The sequence below is a fragment of the Diceros bicornis genome, chromosome 10, assembly GCF_020826845.1.
Source record: "Diceros bicornis minor isolate mBicDic1 chromosome 10, mDicBic1.mat.cur, whole genome shotgun sequence".
Taxonomy (NCBI): Eukaryota; Metazoa; Chordata; class Mammalia; order Perissodactyla; family Rhinocerotidae; genus Diceros; species Diceros bicornis.
In genome coordinates, this window is record NC_080749.1 from 67,988,232 (window position 1) to 68,007,956 (window position 19,725).

At 34.4% G+C, this 19,725-nt stretch overlaps 1 protein-coding gene across 1 annotated transcript in view; it reads left to right on the forward strand.

Moving 5' to 3' along the window:
• Positions 1-5,452: 5,452 nt before the first annotated feature.
• Positions 5,453-19,725, forward strand: part of COL3A1 (collagen type III alpha 1 chain) — a 39,250-nt gene continuing 24,977 nt past the window's right edge. Inside the window, exons 1-6 of the mRNA XM_058549400.1 lie at positions 5,453-5,598; positions 15,891-16,093; positions 16,355-16,405; positions 16,843-16,956; positions 18,247-18,327; positions 19,213-19,266. Of these exons, the coding sequence (XP_058405383.1) occupies positions 5,520-5,598; positions 15,891-16,093; positions 16,355-16,405; positions 16,843-16,956; positions 18,247-18,327; positions 19,213-19,266 (582 nt within the window). The 5' untranslated portion in view covers positions 5,453-5,519. The remainder of the gene's footprint in view (positions 5,599-15,890; positions 16,094-16,354; positions 16,406-16,842; positions 16,957-18,246; positions 18,328-19,212; positions 19,267-19,725) is intronic.

A 19,725-nucleotide genomic window follows, 5' to 3' on the forward strand; every position in this document is an offset into this window, starting at 1 on the left:
ACCCATCATTTTTGAAGTCCTGTTCCCAGCAGGCCTCCACAGGTCCCAGGATGGCAGAAAATGCTTAATATTTTAAATACTCTATTCCAATCAAGTCATTCTTTTTCACATTTATCAATACCTGTTATGTACAAAGGACTGTGCTTGCTGCTGTGTATGATTTTAAAAAGGGGGTAGGGGTAAAAACTAAGAATGGCTTATAAGCAGGAATAAAATAAATACATAAATAAATATAAAGCAAAGGTACTAAAACGGACATTGCCACATAAACGCCAAGACTCCAGAGGGCAACACTTAGATCCTTGGGAACAAAAAGAGCTCATTGGCCATAGCCTCCTTCTACGAAGAATCTAATGTTGGTGTTATCCCATAGAATAATAGCATACCTACATGCAGAGCTTCTTTAAACATGATTTAGTGTATAGACAAAAACAAAGTCTTCATACAATTAAGCAGAATATTTTTTACGTAAACAATAATGCTGACCTGAGAGGGGTTAGTTGAATAGAGTAATATTCATGATAAGTTCAACATGGAAAGGCCACATTTACTTCCATTTATATTGGGAGAGAAAGGCAGAGGCTCTCAGTTTCCGTGCCCTTAAGAATTATTTGGATGAAAAGACCCCAAATCTGGGCCCCCATGGAATACCTGAATATAAAATATATTGATAAGAATTAAAATCAGTCTCCATTTGAATCGTGCAAATCCAATGCGTTTGGCTTTGGCCTATCTCATGCTTCTATCAGAAGATCCTGATTTGGGCCTTCTTTTTATCTTCAGACAGAACTGGCTACATTTGAAAAGCTATTGCAGCTGTGTTGGACACAGCTGAAAATTCCTAAGTATGACTCAGATGACAAATTATATTTGATAGAGAGTCTAGCGGGATTTGCCTAGTGGAGGTTCAATCCTGAGAATGATTAAGTTAACCGAGGACCCAACAGGGAACTCTTGAACTCCTACAAGATGTTGCATCTCAGCCTCTGTGTCACCTTCGTAGCAAAATTTATAAAGTAATCACTGTTCTGGAATGAATCGATGTGTTAGATAATGAGAATAATTCCCATTTTCTATGAATTTTCAAATATAGTTATAATAATAATTATGATGGCAAATAAATCATCATTGAATCATAAGTCCATAAAGACATCATTCAGGAGGACATAATTACAACACTTCAGAAACTTTCACACAATTCAAACATGTACATTAAGGCAGTTTCCAGGAAACGTTACTTGCTCAAATTTTTGTCAAACTTTAAAAGTATATGTGTATGTATATAATATATATATTTCTATATGTATAGAAACATACACACATATAAACACACACAAACACATATATGAATCCTTTTGAATGTTCTAAGATTGGATTTCATCACTCAGTATAAATTAATGAGTATTTACTCAAAATTTTTTTAATTATAGCAATACTGGAAATTATCTAAAGATTAGTGATAAGCCAAAAATCAGAAGAACAGTGTTATTTCTACTTTGCCATTAAATGTACAATTTTATCCTTTCTCTTCTCTCCATCCTTTTCCAATCCCCCACTAGAAAAAATACAAAATTAAGTGCCAAATTTGTATTCACTCAATTCCTAAATTGCATAAAAATATCTTTACCACAATCAGTGACTAAGCCAAGTGGAAACATGGTGAAAAAAAAATTTGGAAAATGTGCTATTTAATTCCAATTCCAATGAGTAATTTTGAGAGTCTTGTAACCTCTTTGAACTTTCTGTTCAGTCTTGAGGTAATTTTCAGCTGAAAAATACAAGGATAGAAACGCAGAACCTCAGGCTTAACAGTAAAGGATATAAAAAGAATAGATAGGAATAGAGATATTTAGTGTTTCCAAAATGAGTAGGTTGTAGCACACTTCATTTTACCAAATGTCAAGGAAATGTGAGTCTTGTCTAAAAGTAAAATTTCTAAGCTAAAGAGAAGTGGTTATCAATATAATTCTATAGGAACAAAAATAAGGGGACAGTTAACTCTGTCTTGAAGACTAAGAGGAAATTAAAGAAAAGGTTCTTGAAGAATTGGTCAGAGTAATCACTCAAATATTTGCCTATCATGTCCACTTACCAATGTCGCTGCCTCAATCTTAGATATGTCTGTGGTTAGAAATGCACAAGTCCTTCAACTACAACATGACACTTTTCAACCATATTTCTGGCTGTACTACAAACATTGGCGTTTGTTCAAATTCTTCTAAAGGGAGCACAACTCTCCAAATGTGGTTTCACCAGTGTAAACTAAGTGAACTATTGATCCTCCTCTGTAGGAATAGCAAAGAAAATTTCCATTGTATTTTACAATTATACTAAGTTACCCTATTTTAAGCAGCAATTCTGCTATGGACTTGATATATTTCTAAGTGAATCTTATCACAGATAGTTTTTAAAGCAGCTTACAGTGATTTGAAAGCATATAGAAAATGTCCGTAAAAATAATGCATCTCCTTGTCTTAAAAAAGAAAATCACACATGAAATAGCACAAGTGAAAGAGAGAAAGAAAGAGACTTCTCATCCATGTGTTTTTCATGATGGAGATAATTGATTTTTTTATTGCTATTGTGGAGAGCACTGCTGACATTCACTGGCCTACTGAGTTCATCACAGCTGTGCTTATGCATCTCTCCCAAGCTCCGCTTTCCACTGAATTGGAAAAGATCTGAATTTTTGGTTGATAATCTGCCACACCCTTGCTTTGCCTCATCTTTCCAGTCACTCTCTTTGTTCAGGGAGAGTCACATTAATCAGTGCTTTGGCTGGTGCAGGTGTTTAGATATGTGTTAAACTCTACACACAATTCAGAGAGCAAAACGAAATATCTATGTGAGCTGGTTAATATCAGTGAACTCAGGGATGTATAGAAAAAAATATGTGTCTAGATTACTACGAGGACACCAGCTCTTGGATTGCATAATAGGATTCATCAGTGTGTGGATTTCACCCAGTTGTGACACCAGCTCAGATCCACACCCATCGAGACACTGTATTAGAAAATACTGACATGAGGAGGAGAAAAGGATCTGAGACACAGAATGCAAAGGATCCTGGTTCAGGACCTCTAAATATGCTCAAGGTAGTGAAGAATCTAAATCAGAAAATCTGGGGCCGGCCCCGTGTCTTAGTGGTTGTGTGCGGGCGCTCCACATCTGGCGGCCTCGGTTGGGATCCCGGGTGTGCACCGATTCACCGGTTCTCCAGCCATGCTGAGGCTGCGTCCCACATACAGCAACTGGAAGGATGTGCAGCTATGACATACAACTCTCTACTGGGGCTTTGGGGGAAAAATAAATAAATAAAAATTATAAAAAAAAAAGAAAATCTGGAGTACGAGATTTCTTATCTCTAGATCTCTCATGGATATCTTAAAATACAACAATGCTTTTATGTACAAAATATCAGCTAACTTTTCTTAAATGAGTGCATCAATCATGAATTTTTCTCATAAGTGTAAAACTTTTATTTAATTAGCTAACTAAGATATTTAAAAATGTCTTAAGAATTTTAGGACAAACCAAAAATACAATAGAAATTGTACATGTAATGCCTAAAATAAAGCACAGAAAACATTATTTAAAAAATAATCTATCTAATTTTTCATACTGGGAAATAATTCTAATGAAGAAATTCAGTAAGTTTCAACATTCATTAACCATCTAAAACAATAAGATAATGAATATAGATATGTAAATTTTTTTTGCAAGTGTCAAAGACACCAGGAGAAAAACAAATCATGTTTCTGAATTGGTTTGAACACAAGGGTATTTTTTTAAAGTATAGGATGAAGATGATTAGAAGACAGAAAGATGTATGTAACAGTCTTTTTTCCCCATCTCCACTATGATCCAGTAGAAAAGCTACTTTTTTTTTCCTCAAGTAGTGACTCTCCACTCTAAAATCAAAAGATGCATAAGAGATTGGTCCAACTAGTTCTCTTTTCCTGTCATCAGATGATGTCATCTATATTGGGACATCTTTGTACTTTTTGTAACTGGACCTGTAGGGAGGCAAGTGAACCACTGTCCATGCTTACAGAATAGATGTACACCTGGGAATGTACACATAACATGTGAATTGAGTAAAAATTGAGTAACATGAATAGAGAGAAAGAGAAAGATGAAAACAAGTTTAAAGAAGGAAAGTTTTGAGCTGGGTCTTAGAGAAATGACTTCCATGAATTGATATGAAGTGGGGAGAGTTTTACGTGCACATATATGCATAGAGATGGGTATGGTTAACGTGGAAAAAATAAAATAAATGCAAGTGACCTTGATTAGAATTGAAGAGCGTGTGTAGAATATACAGTTGAATGAAGGAACTATGGATTGATGATTAGGGTGCAAAGAAATATCTTGATTACTAGAAATAACTTGATACTGTGGACAGCCATATTTTTCTTGCAAAGATTTTTCAAAGACCTATAAATAGTATTTGCCCCTTTTTCAAATATGACCCAGAAATTACTCCTTAGATCCAGAAATACATTGAAAAGCTATGTTAATGTGGCCTGGAAATTATGCATGTGGAAGTCTAAATTTAGAAATATTTATCTAATATTTATACTAATCCAGATAAAATGACAGCTTCTTCTGGTACTTTTTTGATATTCCATGTGATAAGCTCTTTCTCTTCTTGTTTCTTACAAAGTCAAGACACGAAAAGACTAACTTTTTCTCTAGAAAAGTCCGTTTCACAAGCAGCATAAAAATTTGAAATCTCACATGAAATCACTCTTTGGCCGGCTAAGGATATTTGTGAGAAATAGAAACAGCTATAGATAAGTACCTAACCTTTAAGATGCCACCAAACATAGCTTAGATACTTAATCTTTTGATATTTGCCTGAAATTGAACTTCCAGGACCCAGGGTGGGTGGACGAGTAGAAGGGACAAACAGAGGCTTTTCTCTCGGTTAATCTGTTACATTTCCTTCCTTAAATTGAGTTAGGGTGGATCCTGGCAAAATCCCAATATGAAAAACTTCTAGGAAGGTAAGGTTTGCAAATTAGCCCTGCCCAAGAAAAGGACATCAAGCAATTTCTCAAAATTACAGTTGTGAATGTTATAAGGGGAAATTAAAAAATGCATACATTTAATTCTTTTATTTAAACACTAGGCAGAGCATTTTGATATATATCCTTAAGCTATACGAACATATATATGACTAAACTATGTAACAAACTTGTACATAAACAGATGCACACACTCTCCAGCTGTGTATTTTTCTTACTTTGTGGGTTGTGCCTTCTATAAGGGAAAAAGACATATTAATCATTTCTTTTACTGCTAAGGGGATGGGTGCTGCTCTCATGTTTCAGAAAGGGGCTGGAAAATGAGGGAAGCCAAACTTTTTCCTATTTAAGGCCAAAGCAAAGGAATCTCAGTGGCTGAGTTGTATGACGGGCCCGGTGCTGAAGGGCAGGGAACAACTGATGGTGCTACTTTGAACTGCTTTTCTTTTCTCCTTTTTGCACAAAGAGTCTCATGTCTGATATTTAGACATGATGAGCTTTGTGCAAAAGAGGACCTGGTTACTTCTTGCTCTGCTTCATCCCACTGTTATTTTGGCACAACAGGAAGGTGAGTAGGTACCGATTTCAAGACACTTTACGGGGTTTTTGTTTTTACTTCTTACAAATAGGTATAAAAGGAAAATCAGTCTCCTAAAAGATACTTTCCTCTATACGCTCCCAATTGTGAAACATAGAACTTAACGTGATGGTGCCTGTTTACATTTGCTTAGAAAGAGTATTGTGATTTTTGTATGTAAAAGTTCTCTGGCTTAAGATAAGGATGTTCTCGTACTAACTTGTTTTCATGTTAATGGCACTGGAAACTTTTAAAATGGCTTTTAAAAGTTCCCCTCCAGGATTGTTAACATCTTGGAATGCTTCCCTTGCAGTCTGGAAGTTATTGGACTCTTGTAATAGTTTTATGTTCTCGTTTGTATGCTGGATTCTTTGTAAGGATAGAATATTGAGTATTGTTTTCCCAATAAGATAATGCATTTAAAAAAGATCATGCATGAAGAGTAGTCTAAAGAAAAATACTACACATTTTATTAGAGAATTGTTGAATGTATTTCTGTAAAATGGCAACAAGTTACTATCTTCAATGTTCTTTAAAACAGATTCAAACTGCTAAAACTTTTTCATTGTTTCTGTCTGTGTTCTGTTTCAAGCACTTACATGGTTGATTAACACATATTTTCTAATTGCTTATTGCTGAGAGTCTAGTGTTTGCCACATGTTCTACATTCTAACTGCATTTGCATTAATGAAGAGAATATTTTTAAAAATGTTTTCAACAGGAATGTTTGACTTTTCTGCAAACAAGGTAAAGACACTACACTGTTTGACTTCAAAAAGTTGATTTGTTGTATTTTCTAGTAAGTGCAAACAATGGTTTTCACGTTCTAATTTCCCCCAAACCACATTTGTCTCATTATTTGATTATGTGAAAATATTTCTTTTAATACATGTGCTCATCTTAATCGTGAAAATACTGGACAAATTGGAATACAAACTTTCATAGAAATAAGTATTTAAATGATAAATTTGAAGGTGCTGGAAGAAATCATTACACATCAATTTCTATTTGCAAAGAATCAAAAATGTTTATCTTTAAACCTACAGTTTTTGCAAACATGGTGTCTGAAAATAGTTTTTTGTTTTTAATCTCAAATATCTCTGATGTCCTCACAGGTCCTATATGTATTTGAGTGGGGGGGGAATACCCAGTGACATTTCTTCAGTTATATTCAGCCTGTGGCCACAAAAGAAAAGCAACGCCCATATTCCTTGTTCCCTTCATTTCCTCCCCCCCTTATTTCTCTCCTCCCTTCCTTTCCCCTCCTTCTTGTCTCTCCACCCCTTTTGGCTCCGTGGGACCTCCTCCCCCTTTTGATTCCTTCACTCATCACCCCACCCCCTTCCTAGTCAAGCCCATCTCTCCTCATCTCCCCTCCTCCCTCTTCCCTTGCTCTGTCACCCCTCCCTCATCCCCATGAGTCCTCCCTATACCTCCATCTCTTTTCTTTCTTCTCTCCTCTTGCCTCCTCCCCCTTTCCTTCCCTAGAACTCTCTATCCTCCTCTCTATTTCTCTCCCTTTTCCCTCCCCATTCTGTCTCTCCCAGAAGATGCTACAATTCCCAGTCCTTGGTTAGGATACCATGACTACTGCCAAGCTCCCACCTCAATAAAGACTTTTATCCTTTTTAAAGCTCTTAAATTCTCCTGATTTCTGAAAAAAAAGAAATCACATAGTTCCCATTTATTGGAAAGACTACAAATCTTTGGTGTTTAGTTCAAAATATTGACAAAACATTTGTAGGGGCCTGGTGGTTACAATCTTTTATATGCGCTATGGCTATTTTTCTTCTCAATCTAACTTTAGAGGGAAAAAAGTGTTTGATACCTACATTACCTTTACATCACATAAGTTCTTTTTATTTTCCCCTTCTCTTTAGCTGCAGAAAATAATAAATAGCTATGAATTTTGCTGATACATTTGTAGCTTTTAAGCTCAAAAGAAGTTGAAAGGGATTCTGTTCAGCTTATTGTTTTTGTTTGTCACGAAAAATAAGTTTTTTAAGCATTTTAAGATAGTACATCTTATGTTCCCTATAGGTTTTATTGAAAAAAAACATCTGCCGGTGGATTAGATTAGGGAGGTTACAGGAGGGGGCTGAATGAACAGCACGTTGAGGACACTCATATGCAGTTCTGGGGTGTACATGCCCTGGGAATCCCAGAGAGAAACAGCACAGTTCTGATGAACACTAACTTCTAGTTTACTCACATGAATTTTCTGGAGCATAACACATGTCCTCACAAAGAATTTTGGTCTTTTTACAAATTTGTGAAAGTTATAATTCATATATTTTATTCCACCAATAAAGAAATGCGGTCTGTTTTTGTATTTCCCGTAGTTTATAAACACGCCCAATTTTGAGCACAAAGACTCGCCACCTAGTGGCTGACAGGCAGAGTTACATCTACATAACCAAAGCCAACATACACATTAGACAGCTGGAGTCCCTATGTTATAATGAGATTTAAAAACATTATGTGTGAATTTTAAATATTAAACACTACTTTCCTAAGAAAATAAGTATATTACTGATAAAATATTGCCAAACACACATACTCATACACAAACAAGCTCATTCAAATGAACTTGAATGTTATGGCCATTTTCAAAATTCCTGGTATAACATAATTATTTTTTTGAATATTTGACAAGTTTCTGATGTCGTCCTTATTTGACATAAGTATTTTAGCTACCACTTATTAGACAGATAGATAAATGGACAGAGAGATATTACTACGTAATATTGCTTCATTAGGGCAGGAGATAAACTTATTTTAATTAAAAGTGTTCTGATGTTTAAGATGATATTTTGCTCCCTTGATAATTCCACTGTGATGATGAACTGTGGGCCTTTAGTTTTAGAATTATGGAGCCATAAATGGACGCAGGATCACTTCCTTATTACAGATTATAAGTCTATTTTTCATTATATTTAAAGAGAGAACTTGTAACTGATCAAGTAGCATTCAAGTTTTCTGCTTTGTGTTGTCCCTAAAATCAAACATACCAAACTAATGAAAAAAATATAGCATAAAATCACTAGAAATAATTGTGCTTTTAAGAGGAGAGACTGCGTGACTGCTCACAGATTTCCGTGTTGTTCACATAACATGGATTCAGAATTTTGGTTGTGATTACACAACCAGGAAGTGGCAAAGTTAAGACTAGAACCAAAATTCTGTGAAATCCAGGTAATTAGAGAACATAAAACATAACATTAAATCCAGAATTTTCTTATTTTTGTAACTGTTTGTCATTGAAAGGAAATACTAAATAATTATATATTTTCCTAGAAAATGTACGAGCTAATGCATTCATAAAGGTGAGAAAAGAGTAGATTTTTTTCTGTTTAACACTCAACTTTGAATTGGTAAATCTATTTTTTTAAATGATTTATGATTTAACCAGAAATTATCTTCAGTTCTGTAATATAAATTCTAAGTAAATAAAGTATTGATACAAAATTTTGTGTTTTTCATTCACGATACCTTGCATGTCTTTACCACTTCCAGAGTATTCAACATCAGATGATCTAAAGGTCTATAGGTAAATAGAAATTCTGATGAAATTCTGGCATCTAACATCTTAGTAGTCAAAAAGAGCAAAGCCACTGGAATAATTCTGGGAAAGAGGAAAGACTGTGACGAGGTGCCTTTTTAACTAATTCGGATTCCTGGGTTGATGTCTTAGCTACAGACTTCTTTTAAAAAAATCAAGAATCATTGGCTGTGAGTTTTCCAGCAGTAGAGTTGAGACTGAAAAATAGCTCCTCAGAAAAGCCCCTGTTCCACACCTACAGAGTTGCATGCCAGACCTTGAGCTGTCGCTGAGAGAGAAGAGTGCCATCTACTGAAACCCCATGGTTTCCATTGTGGATCACTCTGGTGCAGAGTTCCAAAGATTATGTAGCCAGTTCTCTTATTTTGTAACATCAAATGATATCACTGCCTTGAAGTGATTAAAGTGGATTGCTTAAGAGTTGAAGTTTTAAAAATGAAAGATGTTATTGCCTTTGCTGGACATGAAGAACATTTGTCAAGTCTCCAGGTCTACAATAACTTTCTGGAAATGTCTCAGTGGACTGTTTCTTGTAAAACAGTTTTCCCTGGAAAAAACCTCAGTCTCACTGTTTTCCACGCTCAAAAAAAGGCGGAGGGCCGGTGGGGGGTGTCGCATGGTGTAAAAAAAATCCAGAGTTTTCAAAGGGGAAACTGCCTGTTTCATGTCAAGATGACAACGGAAAAAATGAGATAGCTCTCCTTACACAAATCATTTGTTAACTGCAGTTTGGGGAGTTACACTAACCACTAGAATTTCTGCCTGTGCCTAATGAAAACACAGCAGAAGTGGATTCCTTTCAGATTAACTAATAAACTCCCTGCATTTTCCATGACTGAGATCAAGCACTGCCGTCTAAACCGTAATCTTAATGAACAAAATGAAAGGTTCAAAGAAGAGAACAAAAATGAAAAGTCCCAAAAGATGTACAAATCAAAGAGAAAGGATTCAGAAACCATTAAAAGTTAAATTTGCTTTGAAAACTCGCATTGAGAAATGACTGCTTCAGTAAAATGGCATTTGTTTTTCTGAAACTTTGTTTCCTATGTTATTTGATGTGGAGGATGGTAACAGGAACAGTGTTTCTCAAGTTAATTAAAACCAAAGAAACACTCTTTGGAGCTGGCTAGTATGTTCATTATGTCCAAATTCAGAAGAGAAGCTTCTAATGAAGTTACAAGTTCGTTATTATGAATCATTTAGTAACTGTATTTTCTGAAAATCAGTATCTTAGTGAGATGTCCTAAATATGTTTTTTCGCATTGCCTCCAGAGGCCTTATCTGTTTGTTGTTGCTGCTGCTGTGCTGTTTAAATCCTGCTTCTTTGTATAAAGTAAAATGTATGCTGAGTTTCCCAACCACGTTAATCCTGCTGGTGGTCTGGATGTCATTAGGGTGGCCTTACAGATAGAACTCTTTTTCAGAGGTTCAAGAGAAAATAAACAGCAGATTTCAACTCCAGATGTTATCTTCTTATTTTGAGACCAGACAGAAAAGATATTCTGTAGAAAACCGTTATCCCTTTTAAAATTCTGCCTTTTTAGATTCTGATTTTAAGCTTACAGGGTTTAGAAACCATAATGTGACAAAGCTTTAAAGTTGGCTTCTTTAATCCTACCCTGCCCTTGCAGCTGCAGAGAGAGACTAGAATGTGGTAGTTAAGAGTATCAAATTAGAGACAGCTTTCCTAGTTTCTCCTCTTAGGTTTACCCCTTACCGTCTAACCTTGAGCAAATTGCTTACCACCTCTGTGCCCAGATTCCTCATCTGCAAAATGAACATTATGATAGCATTCACTTCCTGGGGCCTTTGAGAAGGTTAAGTAAAATTGACGTGCAAATCCCTCAGAACAGTGCCTATAACATAGGAGATACTGAACAAGCTCTGCTGAGGATTAGTTTTACTAACACTGGAAAATAAAATTAACGTAAGGGAAAAATTAAAGCACTTAGTGACTTAGTGATAAGAAAGGTAAAATATAAAATTCTGGTTATCAGATGTAAAATTTAAATGTTTGCCAACTGTAATAAGCCAAGGAGAATATATTTTCTTCAGTATTCCTAGAATTTGTCACTAATCAGATTATATTATAATGCAATTGCTGATTGCTAGATATACAATACTTTTAATTCTACTTCTCTAATTATTTTAATTTTTCACAGGACAAAATATTAATCTCTTTAAAGGAAATTTCTAATTGGAGACATAAAAATCATATATCTGTAAAGAGTAAAACAAGGAAACTTCTAGAAATGATGATTCATAAAGTTTTTTGTTTTTTAGGTTTTTTGGTGGGAGCAAGAATAAGCAGAATCTACCTTGCCCATGTAAAACAACATTGAAGTTAAAATTGAAATTATCCATCCAGATAGGTCTACAGATATTTCCTTCAGAGTCCTTTTTGTTAACTCATCTAACATATTTTAAGATATTCTGATAAATAGATAAGCAGCAGAAACATATTTAATGAAAATGTATGTTCTCCAAACATTAGTATCATTTAAAAGCCAAATATATTTCAGTTGGAAACTATATGAACTCCATATACTCACACTTACAAAATATTCAACTTTATAAAGTCACAGGAAAGTAATGTTATGATAATTTGCATATCACATCTGTTATTTATAGATTTTCAGATTAAAGAACACCTTTTCCCAGATGAGGCTTCAGTAAGAAGAGAAGAGAAAAAAATTGAACAAGTCACTCAGGCTATATTAAAAATTTGATTACATGCTTTAGGGCATATTATTTTTACTCCAAATGTGGAATTAAGACAAACATAATTTGCATTATTTTTTAGTCTCAACAATGAAATTCTATCAAATCAGTGTAAGTTAACATTTGAAGACCGGAAACAAAAACTACAAAAAGGAAAGCTTTAAGTATGTCTAAAATTATTAGATTATGTTACCTGGTTTTATTTTTCTCAAAAGTCCCAAAACAGAGAGCTAGGAAATGAAAGAAGCTAAGAGTGGATTATGTCATATACTAGCTTTATTTTGTTTTATAGTTTAGATCCCAGTAAGGAGATGATTTAGTCTACTGAGTTGCTTGTGTAACCACAAATAAATTTGTTTCAGGACTATACTTTGTAATAAGGAACAGAAACACCAAGTGACATGAGAAGTGGGATTTAAAATTAATTATAAATTGGAACTTGGAGACTTGTTTGAGCAATAACAATAAAGGAAGTTATTGGAAAATCTCTTACTTGTTCAGTAGTAAAAACAAGATTATTTGCCTTTTATTTAACATTTTTGCAAAAGTATTTAACTTATTTTTTATCAGAGCTGCTCTGAATTTGGATATCTCAGAAAAGAAGGGAATAATATGAGATGACTATTATTTCTGAATCCCATTTCTATTTCATTTCTTGCTGCAAGTGGCTAACTAGAACATTTTATTCCTCTTGAAAGCAAAACATTCTTTTCCTTGACTCTGCCTTGATTTTCCCACATATAACTAGGCTATGGTACTAAAACAGAGGGCCATCAGACATTTGTATGAGAGGTTTAGCTTCTGGTAGAACATATTGCCAACCACATTTTGTCATGCACAGAATAAAAAAATAAAGGAAATTGCATAAAACTCTCCATTGTTTCAACAAAAGTGACTGAGGTAGAGCAACAGAGAAAAGTCTGACTTTCAGCCACAAGTTTCTACAGGAGCAGACTTTTCAGGAGAGCCAAATTTCTTTCAAATGGATGTGAAATAAGTTATAGCCATAAACAAAACCACAATCATTCTTACTTTTCAAATATTCCAACTTTCTTCTTTTACTGAGAACATCACTTTTAAAAAAAGAGAAGTACGCTAAAATAACTCAGCCTTCATATTGAGACCTCTGTGTTTTAAAAAGCATAACACACAGTTTCTAATAAAATTTGGAAACGAAGCTAAATAACAATTTTTGTCTATATAACATTGGGTTTAGCCCAATTCTAACAAATTTGTTTACAATTTTAATAAGTCAATATGGTGCTCATTTAACAGTTTGCAGAGCAAATGGGAAATACTGTATTGCTAGCGATGTGATGATACTTCAATGAGACATAGACATAGGAGGATGAATACACAAGGGAAAAATTACGTTACTTTTAAGGCAAATTAAGAATATAGGAAGAGAAGATATTTGAGATGCTTGACCCTAGCTTTAACTGGTATTCTCATTTGTCTTTAATACGTCGTTAGTATTCAACAGCTAATTATTATAACACGGGTCCTGGGTTAAATGTAGAAAGATATTCCCGATCCAGAGACAAAGAGCCGCAGGAATCATTAGTATACACTAGCAATATTTTTTTCTTTTTTCCCAGATTTACTGAAGTATAATTGACAAAATTGTATATATTTAAAGTGTACAACATGATGATTTGATATACACATACATTGTGAAATGACTGCCACGATCAAGTTAATTAATACATCCATCACCTTAGATAGTTAACTTTTTTGTGTGGTGAAAACACTTAAGATCTATTCTCTTAGCAAATTTCAAGTATAAAATACAGTATTACTACCTCTAGTCAACATTCTATACACTAGTGATATTTTCAAGGGGGCTGGGAAGACTGAAATCCACATTGGTAATGGGGAAATCTTCAGCTAAAACTAATCTGTTGGAACATTTTATATAAAGTTAATTTAGAGAGAATTTTAAAATGATTCATTTTAAGAAAAGGAAGCCAATGCAAAGATCAAAGAGTGTGTTTCATGTAATTTTATTAAACAATCTTGTATCTCATCAAAACTTTTAGACCTTGTCTGAAAACCAGTGAACTTAGTTCTTAAATAAAAAATGTCTAAGATGTCTAAGCAGTTTTGCTTAGAGAACAATAAGTTTAATGCCTGGACCCTCTTATGTTATTACTGTTCAAAATAATGCGAAAAAGACTATTTGTGCTTCTCTCAAGCATATTTTTCAAAACACCATTTAAATAGGCCTACTTCGTTTGCATTAGGTAAGCATTTTGGCATTCAGCTTTTATGCTCCCTAAGTATAAAGGAATGCTCCTTTAAAAGCTTAGACAATATTTCTTTCCAATGTTCTCATATATCTGTTTTAAACATGGAGGAGGAACTGGAATAACTTTTCTAAATAAACAGATTCTTTCTTGCTTGCTTAAAATGGCAGTAAAACAATCATGCTTTCATCTATTAGCTGTAGACTGCATCGGGAAATTGTAACAGAACGTAAGAATGGACTTTTAAACTTCTTGAATCGATCAAGGGTGTTGCACAAGATCATTCAAGTTATATTTGCACACATAAGTGGAAATAAGGAATGGAGGCAATTTGGGTACTCAGAGTCTACAGGCTCTGAAATTCTCCTGTTTTTGTGAACTTGTACTAAACCAGCTAAACCTCTAAACCCAAAGTATTTTGCGGGAACCTATATCATTGTTACTTCAGATATGGAGAGAATATAGAAATGGGAACTTAAAAAGATGGTCTTCAGGGCTGTATGTAGAATCCAGATGGAAAAATCTCAGGACCCACTCAAAGGCCTCTTGGCCACAAGGCAGCAGAAAGTCTAGTTAAACTACTTGCCTCTTCCCAAGCAGGCCTCGTTCAGCAAACATTCTAAAGGTCTCTGCTCCGGGAAAATAAAATTTCAGTGTTTCTTAAAAATACAAATATTGAACAGTATATCATTTGTTGTTTGCAAAAATTTTTGCAGATGTTTAGAAATTTCTTATTCATTTACTCAATTCCTGGCAAACTATCATAGTAATCCTCAAGAACTAAAGTTGTATTTAACCACAATCCACAGCTAATGCTTTAAGAATTGAGACCAGGTTTTATTTTGGCAATCCCTAAGCTGATTCATTGTTAATAGATGCTGAAATTTCAGTACCTTGCATATAATTAGGAAACAAGTCTAAAATTTTGGTTGAAGCAAATTTTTGACCATTTTAAGCCACAAACACACATGACCATGATTCATATTTTTTCCTATTATTTTTACTTATTCCTTGCCAATATTTGTTTAAAAAAAAAACACCATTCTTTTTTTAGTGGTTTGGAAACCTCTTCACATCCATATGAGATATACAATATATTATATCATATCATGTTGACCTACTAATGCCCAACAGAGCTAGCTGTGATATTCAATACATACAATAAGGTTTGTTGAAGTTTTCCCAGGAATCTAGAAGAATTTTATGCTGCCAAGAGTAGATCAGTTTTCCCCTGCATTTCTCAACTAGGTTAATAAAATCCAGAAAGTCTTCAGAGTTCGTGACAAAATCATCTTTATAGTTCAATGCTCCCATCTACTGTTAAAGCAAAGAATAGCATTTGGGTAGATAGGCTTGTTTTCAATTGCACAATTAATCAATACATGTTTAAGTGCTTGTGTGATTTCCACTGGTGTTAAATTCTTGCTATAAACAAAATTAAAATACTTATTGGACTTCAGAAAAATTTACTACGGTGTGCCAATTTGATGTTAATAAACAGATATTTTAAGCAATCTCTTACTCCTTAGCAAATTATGTAGGGAGAATATGATATTCTTGGTAATTTAATTTGTGTATTTTTTTGCCTAAGCATGCTTATAAGAACATACTCACAAATTAGTTTAATGAAAGGAAAAAATTATTTGTTTCAAATTGTTTCCACCTTGGCAACTGGAAATAGTTACAATAGCATAACAAAAATCACATTTCAGCAAAACATATGAAAACATCACACCATGTAACTTATTTTCCAGCTGTTGAAGGAGGATGCTCCCACCTTGGTCAGTCCTATGCGGATAGAGATGTCTGGAAGCCGGAACCATGCCAAATATGCGTCTGTGACTCAGGATCTGTTCTCTGTGATGACATAATATGTGACGAACAAGAATTAGACTGTCCCTCCCCAGAGATTCCATTTGGAGAATGTTGCGCAGTTTGCCCACAGCCTCCAACAGCTGTGAGTTTAAAGATAATCTGTACACCTTCAAGATTCATATTTAAACACAGGACTAGCTCCTACATCATAGGAGCCTGAAAGGAAATGAAAGTAACATCTGTCAAACAATCATATTGGGGTTACATGTAAAAGGCGAATGTTCTAGTTTAAACTAGGAAATGGATGTGATTTGGGCTGAGAAATAAATATGCAAATTGGGACACACTTCATGGGAAAGTTGTTCCTATGTCTTATTTAATCTGTATCTTTTCCATTTATTAGCCTACTCGCCCTCCTAATGGTCATGGACCTCAAGGCCCCAAGGGAGATCCAGTAAGTAAACATTGTCCAGTGGAAGGAAATTAGTTCCTTGAGTACTTTGCTTTTTGTTTTTCCTTCTAATAGCTTTTCCATATTTGAACGTTCATCATTCATATGTTTCCTCTAGGACCACATATTTAAATGACACAAAATAACTCAAACTGAGAATCCATAATTGTACGTGTAAAGATACAAATTTCCCAAATTTTGTATAGTGTCTTCATCCCCATTGTCAGTTTGAAAAATAAAATATAGGTCAATATACGAAGGAATAAATTACACTGAAATTTTTCACATGATTTGGATAAAAATATATGTATTCTCAAGAAAATGTCTCACTTATATTGATTCCTTATATTATAAAGCAGAGAAGCTATAATTCAATAACGATTCTGAATCACTAGGACGTTTGACTGTTTTATTAATTTTTATCCCCGATTTTTTTTTAGGGCCCTCCTGGTATTCCCGGGAGAGACGGTGATCCTGGTATTCCAGGGCAACCAGGTTCCCCTGGTTCTCCTGGCCCCCCTGGAATCTGTGAATCATGCTCCACTGGTGGTCAGGTAATCAGTTCCAGGACTAAAAGATCCCCCTCTTTAAAACTACCTAGTTCATTTTCTTTTCTTTAGCCTATATTACATCTCAGTCTTGTGGGTTTCTTATATCTATTTTCTGATTTGATGTATTTAAGAAATCGTTATTTAGTGCTTGTATGTGCTGGGTACTATTCTAAGTGCTTTATAAATATTCACTTTTCCTCATAATGCTAATGCTATTGCTACTATATCTTTGCAAAATCTCCCAACTTCTCAGCAGACATATAATATATGCACCATGTTTGGGGAATGAATCATGAAATCCTGAAAGAATTTACCCAGAGAATTTAGGAATTGCTGCAACTGTGCCTTATTGCCTTTACCCCAATGGTAAAGCCTCTGAAAGTTGGGACAAAAAGCAGTTGAAGAGCTATGAACACTCCTTAGTGATTTCAAATCAACAGGACTATTCAAACCTTTGCAACTACTTTTGCCAAGCCTTCAGAGCACAGCATGCTTCTTTTGAAAATCATGACAACCAACTAATTCTGCATGTAAAATAAATAAGACGACATTCTTACTGTGTGGAATTAGGAGAAATTAGAAAACATATACACAAATCACTATGAGTTTTAAAAAAAATGCTTTTCAAAAATCAATTCAACAGGAATCAAAGGTTATCATCTAACTTATTCTTGTCCTGCTACCAAACAGAACCCATTGCAAGGTCTAGATTTCAAAATAAAATAATCTTCAAAGAAATCCAATAAGAACACGAGACTTTTTATTATTCTTGTGCCTATTTTCTATGAGAATTTTTATTTTTGTTTGAATATTAGGCATATTAACCAGAAGGCAGGGAATATAAATTTTACTTTATCATTAACTGTTGGGAAAGTAATTCGACTCCTCCAGTTTTTCTGCTAAAAAATAAGAAGGTCAGATTATATGATCTCAAGGCTCTTTCAGCCTCCAACAGTCTATGATACTATGTTTCTAATGCTGTGGTTATTGCTTAGAAACAGTATTTTGAGTAAGAGCCTACAGGAACAAATGATTTCAGATCAACAATGCATACAGTTAGTTGAAAGGTCTATGCATTACATAAGTAAGTATTTCTGTAGGATAGCTAATAGCTAAAGCTGCAGAGTGACAGGATAAGCAAGGTAATTAACTAGAACGTATTACATCTTCTGGCCTGCAGAAACTTTCTATCGGTGAATAGTAAATGTTGCATTCACTTCTTCTAAATGCTTTTGAAAAGAACTATGATCTATATATTCATGTGACCATATCTTTCTGGTCTCTTTGCTACAGAACTATTCTCCCCAGTATGAGTCATACGATGTCAAGGCTGGAGTGGCAGGAGCAGGACTTGCAGGCTACCCCGGGCCAGCTGTATGTACAAGCATTTCTCAACACTTTAGAGCATTATTGAGCCTTCCAGTTTGCTAACTCTTGAATGGTTATTCTTCTAGTAATACAGTATTATTACAGAATTGTGCAAAATAGCTTATTCTCTATTAAGGCTGGGAACTAAAATGGTAGGATTATCATGATCCTTCTACCCTAACTCACTAACTTGCTAGCATTCCAGAAAAGAGGTTACAAGAGAAAATTTAATTACAAACTGTAGTTTTATAAATTTATTACCAGTATTTAGAAATAGTATGCTACAAAACTGAAGGTTTTCTAGTTTACCCTATATTTCTGAACAATAATTAATCAATTGATTGTATTTGTAATTCATCCTTGTCCCATATATGATGATTCTCATAAGCACATCTAAATCTTCATGTCAACATAACTCAGTGATAGAGCTAAGAACTTTTGGGTTGATTTACATCATTATTTTTAGAAAACTGGGATTTATAGTATGCAGATACTTTTCTGCAGTGAGTTTGGCTGCCAGGCAAAAAAACGCTTCTTCACCAGTACCAGTATTTTCCTAACGTTGCAGAGATTCTCATAGTATTTTGCATGGATTTTTCCAGATTTTGAATCTCCTTTTGGGAGGAGACATTGGAAAATATTTTATAACATTTACTAATAACTTTTATTGATTCTGTGGGAATTTAATTTAGAGTGATGCTTTTGTGATGAGACCCTCATTGTAAAGCTAATAAAATTAATCATATCCATGAATAGTTATCACATATTGACGTATGTTCTCATTTTTAAAGATGTCGGTATCATCCCTAAACAGAGGCATCTCTTTGATGCCTGTATAGACTATATTTCAGTGCATTTGTTTTGTATTTATCCTTCAAATTTGCATTCCAGGGTCCTCCCGGCCCTCCCGGTCCCCCTGGTGCATCTGGTCATCCTGGCTCTCCTGTAAGTATAGCCGTGATATACACACATAGTGGTGTTTTCTTCTTCATGCATATTATATAAATCAGGTTAATACAGATCCTGCTGTAATTTAGCCATTCCGCTATGAATAATCCCAATTAAGTAGAGAAGTCACAACCAAGAAACTGTCATTCCTTCAGAGATGTTGGAATTTCATATTTAATTCCTTTCCACCAACAACTATTAGCAATTAAAATCTTGGTAAAACATGTTTAATTTGCATGTAATATGGCTTCAAATTCGAAACAATTCAGTTTCAGTGGAATGAAGTGGACGGAATGGAATAAATTTATTTTATTCTGGTCTGAAAATTTGGGTTTCAATTTTTATAAACTGGAATAAAATTCGCTGACTACATTCACAAATCCTGATTTCATACTGTTTTCAGAATGTAAATGGATCATACGGAGACTAAGTCGCTTAAAAATTATTTACATATTA